We start from the raw sequence: 15,512 nt of genomic DNA, 5'->3' as shown, positions 1-15,512 counted from the left end.
ATTGTAAAAAACTTCTTACATCTAGCCTAAATCCACTCTCTTTTAAACTATCACTCCTCAACCTAGCAGGCTCTAATGTCCCATCTATTATGTAAGCCACTTTCTACACTGAAAAGCCACATTCATGTTTACACAGTCTTCTCTTCTCCAGGCTGAACAGCCACTAATGTCCAGTGTTAATCACATCACATCACAGTCTTTTCACAGATAGAACTTGAAAGAAGGAACTGGAATCCTCAAATCTCAAAACCCAGCTGTGGTGAAAACACCTAGCTGTCTGCAGTACCACAAAGCAAGCTGATTTAGCACACAATCAGCAGATGTTTCTGTTCAATGAAGATCCACAAATCTGGCTTGCCAGAGCTGAAGGAGGGAATCTTCTGAAGACAAGATGGCCCTGTTTGGGCTAAAACTGATGAAGAAAGGCTCAAATAACAACTCCCAGCTTTAAAGCAGATTCTGAGGAACAGGGTGCCTGAGTGAAGACAAATCAATTATGGCTAAAAGAGAAATGGGGGAATTGTTATGAATATTATTATTAATATTGTTATTCATATTCATAATATTCATAAGAATATGTGATAAAATATGAGTTAGGAGTGAAGTTCAAGGAACTTCTTTTAAAAGATCACAAAGAGCTGTTTTCAAAAAGCTCAAACTGACTTCTAACCAGACAGACCAAAAATAAAAGTGGTGCTGGCTCTGCCTTGGAATGTGTGGATTTCAGATAAGAAACCTTGGGAACGGTGCATGTTTAAGGTGGGAGGCTTTTCAGCACTTTGTGAGAAAGATTGCCTCATCTTTTGATCCCATCCTCCTCCCGAGCTCCCCAGAACATTCTGGGAACTCATTGTCATATCCCTGCCTTCTATTTAACATAAGCCTGTTTATGTAAATAAGATAGCTATATAAGAAGGAAAAAAAGCTATTGCTGTTGCTGTGTTTTCATCCTTTTTCTCAGCCCAGCATGCTGCTTTGCTTGTCTTTATTCCCAATAAAATTTTAAAAGACATTTTTTGGCTAGCGTATTTATGACACTTAGTTAGCTGCAATTTTAAAGTTGACACCCTTTGACATGCTAAGCAGGAAAATTAAGTACAATCTGATAAACATATGACTATGTTACTCAATGTTCCTCCCAAATCATATTAAATGTCACCTAGAATGCAGGGACAACCTGGACTGGGGTACCGAAACCATGAGAGGGACATCTTTGTGCACACCACCTCTGGCACTAAGGAGCACATGTGCTGCTGATCTGGTACCAGGGTCAGCAACAGGGGTGCAGTTTGGGCCAGCACCAGCTGCAGTTGTGATCAAGAAAGAAGGCAGAGATGAGGAAAGCTGACAGGCTGTGCTCCTTTTCTTCCACTTAAGACAGGGACAACCTTTCTTGGTGAGAATTGCACCTTCAATGTACAGCTGAACTTTGCTGCACCTCTATTTGAGCCGCTGTGAAGGTTTGCGTTTTCATCATTTGTAAGACACAACAATTATTGTATTATTTCTCTCTCTTACAGATACATGCTCCTTTTATACATCATTTCAATATAGACAGTCCTTTCCAAATTGCATCCTTTACCATGCAAATTCATTTTTCTGGCTTATTTCTTTTTGCATGTGTTAAAAAATATTTTCAGTTCTTCTGCATCTTCAGATACGGAGCTGCCCTAAACTGATGAACATATTTTGCGGACATGCTGAAAGATTCTTTTTAACACCAAAAGACCTGTACAGCTGCATAAAGCACCCTGTATTTTCTTCAGGCATGTTTTGGTTTCATTAAATATGTTCTCCACTTGCTACTTCAAGAACTATTTTTACATTTACCAGAACTTAGAATATTCAATACCTATTTCTACAGTCATCAATTTTACCACTTGAAATTCTTATCTAAAAATACTGACTTTTCTATTCCAGGTGCATTTTTCCTCAGTTCTACCTGAAGTTTGAAGGATCCCATCTTATGCAAGTCATTCATTTTATTGAACAATTCCATTATTTTCTTCAGGTCCACTCAAGTTAATTCACCCACACATGACTCCTCTTACATAAAAGAAAATAAAATGTACTTGACATACTATGTTAATAGACAAAGATGGACATATACAAAATTTATGTGCATAGGAGACATACAGTTGCAATAAAGGGTCTGTTTAAATCAAACCAAATGAGATCCACTCACAGATCCTGAAGAAACAGGCACATGAAGCTGCAAAACCATTGTTAATGGAAATCTAAGGAAGTCCCTGGTGACTGGAAAAGGGGAAATATAATCCCCATCGTCAAAAACACACAAAAAAAAGCAGAGCCCAGAAACTAAAGGCCAATCAGTCTCACCTCCTACGATCATGGAGCAGATCCTCCTGAAGGCCTTACTAAGGCACACAGAAAACACAGAAAAGGTGACCAACATCGCATCAGTGATTAAGGGAAGAGCAACTGATGTCATCTACCTGGATTTGTGTAAAGCATTTGACAGTGTCCTGAATTACATCCTGGTAACCAAATTGAAAAAGTATGGACTTGAGGGGTGGACGGCTCACTGGATAAGGAATTGGCTGGATGGCCACACTGAGAGAACTGCAATCAACAGCTTGGGGTTACTCAGCCTGAAGAAGAGAAGACTAAGGGCAGACCTTACAGCAGCATTCCAGTACCTGAAGGGGTCCTACAAGAAAGCTGGGGAAGGACTTTCTACAAGGGCTTGTAGTGATAGGACAAGAGAGAACAGCTTTAAGCAAGACAGATTTAGACTGGATATTAGGAAGAAATTCTTTACAGTAAGGATGGTGAGATACTGGAACAAGTTGCCTGGTTGTGAATGCCCCCTCCCTGGAGGTGTTCAAGGCCAGGCTGCATGAGGCGTTACGCAACCTGGTCTAGTGGAAGGTGTCTCTGGTCATGGCAGTGGGGTCGGAACTAGATGATCTTCAGGGTCCCTTCCAATCTAAGCCATTGTATGAATCTATGAGATCTGTTGTATCAAGAATTTTTCTACAAATTTTGCACTTCCCACTACAGAATTTTGTGGGATCTAAGAAGTATTATTATTTCCTAGAAAAACTATCAACCCCTGAATATGTTTCTGCTACAGTTGTTTTATATCGGGGAAATCTCAATGTGTTTGGCTCAGTAAAGCAAAGCTCATTTATCTTGTTGTGCTTCTATCCACAATAGTATTTTTCATCATATCCCATCTGATATCTATGGATGACTAGCTAGAAGTAGTTATGGTACTTACATTGGTGAGGTGAATGACTCCTTTTGATGTAACAGAGCAGCCCATAAATCCAACATACTGCAGCTCAGGACAATGTTCAGCAAAAGCTTTCACTGACTGATCCGTCACCTACAGAAATTATACACAAGTAATAGTTGAATAGGTGATATGAGCATGTGTAATACAATCTTACTAGTTACTTTCTACCTTTTTATTTGTATTACTGTCATTATTTGCTTAAAGAGTGTGAGACAAAACATCAAGTGTACACACACATCTATAAATCTGCATGAAAAGAAAGAAGAAAGATCATCTTTGGCAGAGGAGAATCATCTTCTTGGAGGAGAAGAAACAGAAGAAAGGAGAGAATGATGGTCACATGCCCAAATATTATTATCATTTAACTCAAAGCTAATATCAAACTTTTATCTCATGGTGTCAGTTATCAGTTGAATGGAGATGTTACCTAGTTTATTATAGTGATTTACTATTCTACATCTTTTTTCTTTCAAATTAAGTTTGTGTAATAAAATGTAATAACTACAAAACGCAATCCTTTTCATAAGCGTAATTCTTTGCAGCAGATTAAATAAGGTGACCTTGATGAAGACTGGCAAAATAGTTTCTGAAAAACAGTCCAGAGATAAGTGAGTCCAAAAAGATGATAGGTACATCACACATACGCTGTATTCATTTGAGGTTCCTGAATATGGTTATAGGTCTAATGCGGCTTTCTGAAATCAACAATTTCTTACTGAGAGAGTTGCACATGTGCAAAATAAAAGGTAAGTTTTTGGGGATTGTGTATTCAGAAGGAAACTGAAAACAAGCGAAAAAGGGGGAAAGGGTGAGCTAAACAGATTGAGTCCAATTTGGGTACTGATCATGTTGTATCCACGTAGATCCATGTCTATGGTCTGACTACTTGAACAAAAAAAAATCCCACTGTAGCAACAAAATTCTTTTTTTAATCTGACATGATTTGCATACTCCACTCAGCTGAGGATAGCCACTAGTTGGGAATTTAACATATTGACTTCTAAAAGCCTTTGATAAATACTATCAGAAGTCAAAGACTTACTGTTTAACATTCCACCAGCACTACAGTAGGGGAAAAGAGAAGCTTCTCTGTAGGGGAAAAGAGAAGCTTCTCTGTAGAAGATAAACCGAAACGTTATGTTTCCTCTAAGAGAATGACCCTGTTATCATCTTACCCTACTCTCTCTACAGAGGATTAAAATATTGTTCTCTGTTTCAAACAGGTTTGTACTATCTAGCAAGAAAATGTAGTAATGAAAAAGCAATAGCTTAAATCCCCAGAATCATAAATTAATTATAAAGCTTCAAAAACCAAACATTTTTTTATATATAGCTGACATTCGGCAACATGAAGACTTCTTTAAAAATGATGTTACGAATGCAAATAAAGGAACTACTGCATTTTAAAATACCTTCTGTTCATAAGAGGATTTTTTGCATTTTCTACAAAATTTGTGAAAAATTAGTTTTGGTAAAAGTTAATAGCACCGAATTACGACAATATATTTAAAAAATAGTTTACAGATTAACAGTGAACCTATTCAGTGCTTGTTAGATATACAGCATCTGTCTACTCATAAAAAGATTATTCATTACTTCTGTAATGCCATGAAAGCTTCATCATTTTTCAAGTTTAGAAAAATTTATAATTTGTCATAAGTAATGTAACATCACATGAATATGCTTTATAATTACTGTGGTATAAAGCAACATGTTAGACAAGCATTTTGCAAGTAGAAAGAGCAATTTCTATTCTTAAATCTTGACTTACAAATAAAATAACATCACATTGAATCTGTAGCTGTCTTTAAACTCAATTCAGAGAACAGATCCTGTCCCTTTCTATCAGCAAACAATACTCCACCACCTGCAGAAGCTGATTTTGAGGTTTACCAGAAAACATTGTAAAAATTTTCTTATTTACTACTGTAACCTCTCAGTTACCGTTCTTTACTATACCAGTGTCCAGGAATATATTACTTCTTTTTCATACCTTATGTCATTTATAGCAATTGATATTTTAATAATGCGATTCCCATACAGGCAGCCTGTAATGAGGGCCACTTGATATTCTGCTTGGTTAGTAACTCCTAACACATGATCACACTCTCCTGTGAGTGTATTAGCTGGGAAGAAAAACATACATTTAGGTTTATATATATACACATACATGCATGCATACTTGCAATTTCACAATAATGGTTTCTCATAAAGTGAATATGAGATTGAAGAAATACAGATAAAAAATACATGGGAAATCAGCAATGGCATGTATGCAATGATTATTACAAATATTGTCAAAACTGTTCTGAAGAAGATGTGGAAGTACCCTGAAGATCACTTGCCCCGGTGCTCATCGGTGACTTCAGCCACCCCAATACTTGCTGGAAAGGCCACACTGCAAGGCACACACAGCACAGAAGGCTCTTGTGTTGCATTCATGACAACTTCCTGACACAGGTTGTGGAAAAGGCAACAATGAAAGGTGTGCTGCTGGACGTTGCATTAATGAACAAAGAAGTGCAGAGATGTGAAGGCTGGGGGCAGCTTTAGCAGTAGTGATCATAACATGGTAGAGTTGAGTGTCATACAAGGAAGAAGCCGGGCAGCAAGTAGGATTGCAGCCCTGGACTTCAGGAGGGTTAAAGTTAACTTTGGTCTCTTCACAGACCTAGTTAGAGGATCCTGTGGACTAAGATGCTAGAAGGTAGGGCAGGGCCCAAGAGAGCTGGTTAATATTCAAGCATCACTTCCTTCAAGTTCAAGACAGATGCATTCCCTTGAGTTAAAAGAAAAAAAGAAAAAAAAAAAAAAAGGAGGAGGAAGAAAAACTGCATGGATCAGCAAGGAGATGCTGAAAAAAAAGGAAGAAAGATGTTTGCAGCATGTGGAAAAAGGGACTGGTCACTTGTGAGAACTGTAGGAATGTTTGTAGCATCATAGAATTATGGAATCACAGAATTGTTTCACTTGGAACAGTCCTGTAAGATCATTGAGTCCAACTGTCAAACTAAGACTACCACGGCCTTTCAACCATGTCTTCAAGTGCCATGTTCATGTTTCTTGAACACATCCAGAGAGAGTGACTGTACCACCTCCCTGGGCAGCCTGTTTCAATGGCTGACCACTCTTTTCATAATGAAATTTTTCCTATTATCCATTCTGAACCTCCCTTGGCACAATTTCAGTCTCTTTCTTCTTGTTCTATCACCTGATATCAGGGAGAAAAGACTGACCTCCACCTCACTATGACCTCCTTTAGGTAGTTGCCCTGTAGTTGCAGGGCAATGAGATCTCCCCTCAGCCTCCTCTTCTCCAGACTAAACAATGCCAATTCCCTCAGCCACTCCCCATAATACTTGCTCTCTAGACCCTTTACCAGCTTATTCGAATACATCACCAGTAAAAGGAAGACCAGAGAAAATGTGGGCTCACTACTGAATGAGGTGGGAGCCCTGTAAGAGAGAATGCAGAGAAGGCAGTTACTGAATGTTTTCTTTGCTCTTAACTTTACTGCTAAGACCTGCCTCCAGGAGTCCCAGACCCTGGAATTAACACAGAAAGTCTGAAGGAAGACTCTCCAGTGGTCAGCGAGTATTGGGTTAGAGATCTTCTGAGTAAGCTGAACATACATAAATCCATGCGCCCCGTCAGGTGCTCAGGGAGCTGGCTGATGTTGCTCTACCGATCTCCATCATTTCTGAAAGATCATGGAGAACAGGAGAGGTCCCTGAAGATGGGAGGAAAGCCAGCGTCACCCTAGTTTCCAAGAGGGGCAAGAAGGAAGACTCAAGAAACTACAGACCAGTCAGGCTTACCTCCATCCCTGGAAGAGTTATGGAACAGCTCATTCTGGAGATCAGCTCTAAGCATATGGAAGAAAAGAAGGCTGTCAGGAGCAGCCAGCATGGATTTACCAAGAGGAAATCATGTTAGACTGGTAGCCTTCTATGATGGGGTAACTGAACAGGTGCAGGGAGAGTAGTGGATGTTGTCTACCTCAACTTCAGCAAGGCTTTTGACGCTGTCTCCCATAACATCCTCATAGGTAAAATTAGAAAGTATGTGTTAGAAGAGTGGACGGCTAAAGTATAGTCTCAGAGGGTCATTATCAATGATGCAGAGTTCAGTTGGAGACCAGTAGCTAGTGGTGCTCCCCAGGAGTCAATACTGTATCCAGTCTTATTCAACATATTCATCAATGATCTAGATGAAGGGATGGAACATACCATCAGCAAGTTTGCTCATGATACAAACTGGCAGGAGTGGCTGACACATGAGAAGGCTGTGCTGCCATTCAGTGAGAGCTGGACAGACTGGAAAGAGGGACAAAAGTGAACCTAATGAAGTTCAACAAGGGTAACTGTACAGTCATGCACCTGGGAAAGAATAACCAGTACAGATTAGAGGTTGACTTGTTGGAAAGCAGCATCACGGAGAAGGACCTTGGAGTCATGGTGGACAATAAATTATCCAGGGACAAAAATGTCCCCTTGTAGCTAAGAAGGCCAATGATATATTTGGGTGCATTAAGAACAGTGTGGCCAGCAGGTCAAGGGAGGTTCTTCAGCCCTTCTACTCAGCCCTAGTGAGATCACATTTGGAGTCCTATGTCAAATTCTGGGCTCTCCAGTTCAAGAGGACAGGGAAATACTAGAGAAGAATCCAATGAAGGGCTACAAGGACTATTAAAGGACTGGAGGAAAGGCCTGGTGTATTTAGTCTGGAGAAGAGAAGGTTGAGAGGGGATCTTAATAATGTTTACAAATATCTGAAGGATAGGTGTCAAGAAGAGGGCACTCTCTTTTGAGCAGTGCCTTGTAATAGGACAATGGGCAACAGACACAAACTAGAACACAGGAAGTTCCACCTCAACATGAGAAAAAACTTCTTTGCTGGGAGGGTGATGGAGCACTGGACTATAGACTTTCAAAACCTGTCTGGACACTGTGTGTCCTGCCCTAGGTGATTCTGCTTTGGCAAGGGGTTGGACTTGAGAATCTCCAAAGATTTCTTCCAACCCCTACCATTCTATGATTCTATGACTATGCAACTTGTCTCTTCATAAGGCAATATGTCAGTGTATGTGTAGTGAAGGCATCACATGCCCAGAGTTATGCCCCCAGATACCAGCTAACTTGTCCCAACATGTTCTGGTAAGTCCCCCCTTCCACCCTCCTTTCAGGAGAGAAGGACAAAAGGCTCAGGTGCCAGCCTGTCTCCCAAGGGAGTAAACAACTGCAGGCACCCATCTCAATGGCATGACTATGCTCTTGCCATCTAAGGGCATAATTCTAGCTTCACCTTTTCTACAGGTGGAAGCAGGTTGTTGGCAAGTGTGCCCATTGGCCATTGACCTCCAGCCTCAAGAATCTATAAGTATTACTCCATTTGTCTACTGCTTTGCTCTCTCCTTTTGCTTTCACTCCTTATGTAGCTCGCGCTGCGCAAGCTGTAAGTCTTCTCACACGCAAGCACATTGGAAGCCTCTGCAAACATGGAAGCCAGCCCACCGAGCTTGCCTCCAGGACCCGCAAAGGATGACCCCTTCGCTGATAGAACCTCAGCGTCGTTTGCCCGAGAGAGGGTGAAATCAAGTCCAGTCGAAAGGACTGAGGGAAGCCCCGAGAGAGGGTAAGCTAAGAAAGCCCAAAGGGGGAAGAACCAGCCCAAGCCAGGCAGTCCACATTTGGGGCAAGCTAATTAAGTAGCCATAAGCAGCCAAATAAGCAGAAACGCATCTTGCGTAGCCCCTGCCATTTGCGGGAGAGAAAGGGAGCCGCCCACTGTAGCTGCTCCGCAGCCCGTACCAGGGCGAAGCACCCGGGATTTCCCCGAGGGAAAGAGAGAGCAAAAGATAGCCTCTCCACTGAAATCAAAGGCAACGACTGCAGTGTTGTAATTTAAATGGAAAACAGTCGCTGATATTCGGCAGCGTCAGCTCTCCTCGAGCCGAGCCGAGGGGGAAGCATCGCGTCACTGCACCCCCACCAAAAACCCGCCTACAGGAACCGCCCACGGTCACGAAGGCCGACCACCGAAAGGACCCAGCCCTGCTGAGCCGATCCTCTGGTCAGGGAGCCAGCTCCTCCCTGCAGACCGCAGGAGGAGAAAGCAAACCTTGCCCCTTCCCACTATGCTGTGAGGGAGAAAGAAAGTCATCGCCCGGATATGAGCCCCAGGCAGATAACCAGCGAGCCAGCATGACCCGGCAACTTGTCTCGCTACACAGAAAGACAGAATGTATCTTTCATGTGTATAACATTAAGCAACATTCTATTCAAAGTGCCCCCCCCCCATGTAGCCGCGTGATATTTCTAGCTTAACTTGCCTCATGATAGCATTATAAATATCTCTATACATAGCTAGCAGCTGCATCTTGTCGAGTCTCCATCTAGTGGACAAGCGGCGGAACTGCACCCTTTCGTTGCCTTAATTAGAAATTGACTGTAAATATTATAATTGGGTATAATTGTAAATACTAAATCAGTTATGGTCTATATTATTACAACTGTGCATCTGAATCAATATAAAGTTATTAATCGAATATTCATAATAATAATGCATAATGATTTTCATAACTCATATTTTCATAATTCATAATTAATAATCACCATCCTCCATCCCTAATCCCCCTCTCTGCGACAGTATGTTACATTACTTTCAAAGCCCTATTCACCACTAAGAAAATAGAACAGGTACATGAAACATGTACTTTATGACTTCCACAAACTAACACATATTTTAGCATATAAATACCTGGCATTCAGCCATACTATTGAAACACATTAGACTAGCACCATCTTAAAACAGATGATCATTGAAAATATACTACGGTTCTACAGAAATGACTTGTCAAAAAAGATGCAGAAATTCACACCCAATTCTCTAACAGATCACAGTACTGCTCTTCCAAGAATCTTCAATAATTGGATTACCTAGTCGACATTCATTGACTTGCATTCATAGTGTTTTGCTTGATGTTAGTCTTGCTTTGAAAAAGTAATATAGCATGATGAGGACAGATTTGTAAGTTATGCACTAAAGCACCGTGAATGGAAAATACACTGGTCTGGAGTCTATGGCATAGATTTTTTTCCTGTTAAAAAGATCTATGATACGAGATACATAGTTTAGTAATTTTCTTTTCATGTATTGCAGCCTATTATATATGAATTCCAGTTCTGGAAGTTTACAGAAGTTCAGTATTTTTAGTATTCTGAATTAGATTATCTAATTATTAGTTTATTTTACATTCTAATCAATAAATTGAGCTCTGAAGCAAATATTGTAATTAAAGTTTGAGATACACAATATGAGCAAGCCACTTATATTCCAACTAAAACACCTCATTTATTATGAGGCTCATTTATTAAATTTACAGAAGCTGAAACAAAAATAACTGAAAAAGAGATAGGAATATAAATAACAACTATCAGACAACACATTTTCTCTTATTCAAACAGGTCCAATGTAACGTAAGTTACCTTAATGCATATTTTTTTCATGCAAAATACATGAATAGAAGTTTGAAAAATATGCAAAAGATTCCCTAGAACAAAGACCCCTAGCAAGAGAAACGCTGCCAGACTAAAATGTTCTCACGTAAGCAGAGTTACAGTAAGGCTGCCATGCTTGTAAGTATCTACTGTGGAAGTCAGCAGTAACAGTAGAAGAAACCTCTTTCCCCCCAATTCCTTACTCCATAAACCTTTACCTGTCTTGGTCAGACACCAGCTTCACAATACTTATTTTGGGGCAGTACAGGAAGAAGGGAAAAGTCAGACAGGACTTACTAAAATTCAAGTTTATGTTGGAAAGGAGACAGGTATACACAAAACTCAATCAGTCTTAACACTTTCTTGTCTTACTTGCACATTATGAGATACTACAGACTAAGGTCCACATACAAGCCACTGAGAAATCTGCCATGCATGAAGCACATGGACAGGCCCTCCAATACTGTGGTATCACATACCCAATGTGCATTCTCTCCCTGCCCTGTTTTTCCTGAAATCCTTCCATGCCATAACTGACCAGATAGGCAGCTAGGCTAACCTCAAGCATAGCTTCTTTATTTTTGCTTTTTACCAAAACTCCTGAAATACATTCATTTCACAAGATATATGCAAATCACACAGAGTGAAGGCATTTACCCTGGACTAACTCAGTTCACCAGTTCAAAGGTAAACTCAATCAGATATAATACACAAACAAAAACCCAAAACGATAGCAAATACAGAGAAATCACATAGAGGAATCTCTATCTAAACAAAGGCAGCCAGTATACCACTGTTCTATCAGAAGACATTAAGTATAATTAAAAAACCAACAAACACAGTCACAGCCACTAAATAGTTTTGAGAGAAACTACCTAACTAAAGGTGTCTATCTACATAGGTTCTTCCTGCTTAGCTAAATTTACATTGCTACCTCTATACTGAAATGTAGCAACCAATTGCTTGCTACGATGCAATGTAAAAGTTGTTGCATTTTTTGCACCCTTCACCAAAGGGTGAAGAAAGAAATAAAGGCTAGGTAAAGAATTATGATCAGATAATCCCTCACTGTCACATAGGGAAAAATGACATTGTCACTCTGAATAACACTTTTTATATTACTTTTTAATGGAGCATGTAATAGTTCAGTGCAATGGTTAAACTGCCTGCTCTCCCAACACAAAAGTGAAGGGAAGAGTGACACACACAACTCAGGGCTGAGACAAAGAGATAAGAGTTGAATGTAACATAACATATCATAAGCACAATATGTAATTACGTTAGCTAATAATCTAATTAATCTAATAATACAATGTATGAAGAAGCATAGTGAAACATACGGGGGGAGAGGGGGGGAACCAGCATAAAGCTTTTAAAACCAAACCCAGCAGCTACTCAACTCCCACTCTTTGCGCTGTCATGTCTGCAGAAAACAGACCACATCCATGAAGCCGGAATTCAGAAGCAGCAACCAAAACAGGAAGCCTCCCATGTTGCAATCTGAACTTCAAGCCCCATAATACTTGGACCCGGTTAGCATTTTCACTTTTTCAAGCTGGCATGACTGCAAGCATGGTATGAATAACAGCAGCAGGTTCAACTCAGTCAATGACAAAAGGTCAAACAGAGATCACGATGTTACACTAGAAGTTAAAAAATAGTAAAATTTACACAAGGCAGATCTGCAGCTGCAGCGCACCGAGGCAAGACCCAGGCAGCACAACATGCGAACCAGCACATTACTCCCCCAGGCCCCTGAGCCAGCTTTTCTCTCTGAAGAGGCAGGCACAGCGTGGGCGGAGACTGCTATAGCGGCACATTTAAATCCCAGCGAGGGAGACCAGTCAGGGCAGATCTGCAACTGCAGCACACCGAGGCAAGACCCAAGCAGCACTCCGTGCGAAGCAGCACATTGCTCCCTCACACTCCCCCATCATGCCCCCCCGAAACAGCATCTCAAGAGAGGCAGGTGCAGCGTCAGCGGAGACTGCTGTAGCGGAGGGTGGGGGTTTTCAGCAGAGGGAGGTGCTGAGTCCCGTGAATTTGTTGCTGAAGTCTTCTCTAGTTAGGTCACGCAGGTAGGTTTAGGGATGGTTGTGACTCGGAGTAAGGCTGTTTCCAAAAGATCTGTGTCAACCCAGACTGAGGTCGAACATAAACATGCAAGTGTCCAGGCAACTAGCTGCAGAGAGTGCTGGAGCCTGGCACTTGAAATGGAGGGCAGTGGAGACGACACCTGTCTTAGGTGCAAGCAGCTTGATTATCTGCTTAACCTAGTGGCTGAACTGAAGGAGGAAGTGGCAAGGCCGACGACTGTAAGGGAATGCGAAAGGGAGTTGGATTTCAGGTACCAGGATCTGCAGACTCCCCTAGCAGAGGGAGGAGATCCAAGAAGCAGAGGAGAATGGATACAGGTCCCTGTTAGGAGACGCAAGAGAAACCCCTCACGGATCCCCTCACTTTCCCACTTCCTCACTTTCGCTTGCAAAACAAGTATGGGGCACTGGAAGTTGAGGGTTATCCAAATGAGAAGGCAAAAGAGGCACCATGTGGGGGGCTGCCTGAAGCAAAACAGCGCCCTCACCTTGCATCAGGACTTCCTCACATTCATTAACATATATGGATAAATCTAACCATTCGCGTAATCATAAAATAAATTCAACAACTCTGATATTTAACTTGCAAAAGTAAGAGGAGATTTAAGGTGTGTAGTCAGCTGCTATAAGCACTCAAAATAGAAAAACATGAATAATTATATTCTTTCATCTTTGAAGGAAATAATCATAATAAAGTTGAAATAATTCCCAGTTTTTAATACATATTTTTAAGTTTAGACCTGTGTTTTCACAGTCTGGGTTTATAAGCTTTGTTTGGCGTCTTTGCATTATTAAAGTATTTATACAAACTCCCCTCACGCTCTCCTGGATAAAATAGAACACTGCTTTTTAGTAAGAGCAGTAAACATTGTGTCATTATTAACTGAATGGGATGACTCAATTTAAGTAATTTTTTAAAAGCAAGGAAAACAACCCCAAAATTCTTCCACAGTATTTTAAGATCTACTTTTATCCTAAAACATAATTTATTTCAGAAACCTGTTTCTTGAAATGTGTCTCACCATTTAAGCTGAAATGTAATCATGGAATACAGAAACAGAGACTATATTGTAAGGTGAATCTTACAGCATGACCTACTCCATCAGAATCAACAATTCACAGCACATGACTAACACAATAATTTAAGCAGATCTTCAGAGAAGGCCTTAACTGCCTCTGATGCAGCCTAATACGTAACTGGGTCTGGATGTACTCCTTATGCACTTACTCTTCTGTGTCTGTGAAGGACTACTGTAGCTTTCTCTTTTTGAGATGAGAATGTGACATCTGCCTGTGACATCTGCCTAGAGTTTTTGCCCTGTGCACCCTTGGCTAACACAGACCTCATAAGAATGTACTTTCTTGATGATGCTCTGTACAACAAATGTCACCCCACCCTCCCATCTGAGAGGAGGAAAAGAATAAAGAAGATTGCATTACTGTCTTTTTCTCTTCATACTTAGACATTAGTTCAGGACTTAGTATTATGCCCACAATATGAGAGGAAAAGATAGGCAAGAGTGTAAAGAGTAGGGTAAAGAAAGGAGTATTTTGACCAGCTGGTCTCATGAACTACTTTAAAATACTGTAAGTATACTTAAAAAAAAATCTTTTTTTTTTTTAACTCAACTGCTCAATTGAGTATTCAGCTTAAGGGAAGCATATTTTTATGAAATATTCTTTTAGAATGCATTTGGATTTAATGTTTCCTCCTCGTTTTTTACGAGGATTGAACAGTTGGCTCTAAAGAACAGTCTTCCTGTTTTATCTTGGTAATAGTGCAAGTTCATACAAAAATCTTCATAATTCACCTAACAATTTTTAGATATAAAACTACAAATAGATCAGCCAAAGGGAGTACAAAGTATTCCTTCTATTTTTGTAGCAAAGAGTATCACTGCTTGGTCTTATGCTATTATCAATATTGATAGACGACACAGCCATCTTCTATCCTGATCTGGTTTATCCACTGAATTAACTAATAATAAACAAAACAGCAAATTTGGAACATTCTAAGTTTGAAATAATAAATTAACAACTGCTATCTTCAAATTGGTTTAAATCTCTTGGTTAGAAAACAAATCTCAGCTCTCAATATAAGTGATATCTGACTCTCATTAAGTCACAATTTGATAAAGTACAGTTTGAATGTACTTATATTGAACAAGACTATAAGCACACTCTAATTTTCTGCAAAATTCAAATAAAATTGTAGAATAATTCTTCAGCTTGTAAAATATTGCCTTCCTACCAAAAGACAAAATTTATTATCAAAATATATTTATTCTGCATTGGCAAAACACTGATTCCAGAATAAAACTCCACATCTCTCATCAAACGGCATGTATACATAACTTGATAAGGATTAAAATTTCAGAAAATTTTTAAAATTAAAAAACCCCAACACAAACAAAACAAACTTATTTGCAGACAAACAGTGGCATTTGTATTTGTATTAGAATTACAAAATATACCAGCTCAGAAATAGTTGCTTCTGACAGGTTGTCACATAACAAAACAACAGAGCAGTATAAATGTACTGTCTACCATATACCAAAACTTAAAATGTGTGTCACTGTGATATGCTATAGGGGCCAATATTTGACAGATTTCTCACTATGTTTCCTCAGTGAAACAAAGTGATAAACAAACTGA

General features: G+C 39.9%; 1 protein-coding gene across 1 annotated transcript in view; it reads right to left on the bottom strand.

Annotated features, from left to right (window-relative positions):
* The window catches only part of FBXL17 (F-box and leucine rich repeat protein 17), a 288,290-nt gene that overhangs the window by 184,679 nt on the left and 88,099 nt on the right, over positions 1 to 15,512 (bottom strand). The window contains exon 5 of the mRNA XM_054398055.1: positions 3,245 to 3,352. Within this exon, the coding sequence (XP_054254030.1) occupies positions 3,245 to 3,352 (108 nt within the window). The remainder of the gene's footprint in view (positions 1 to 3,244; positions 3,353 to 15,512) is intronic.

The sequence above is a fragment of the Indicator indicator genome, chromosome Z (assembly GCF_027791375.1).
Source record: "Indicator indicator isolate 239-I01 chromosome Z, UM_Iind_1.1, whole genome shotgun sequence".
NCBI classification, from domain to species: domain Eukaryota; kingdom Metazoa; phylum Chordata; class Aves; order Piciformes; family Indicatoridae; genus Indicator; species Indicator indicator.
Note: the sequence above shows the minus strand (reverse complement) of the source record. Positions and strands in the feature narration are given on the sequence as shown.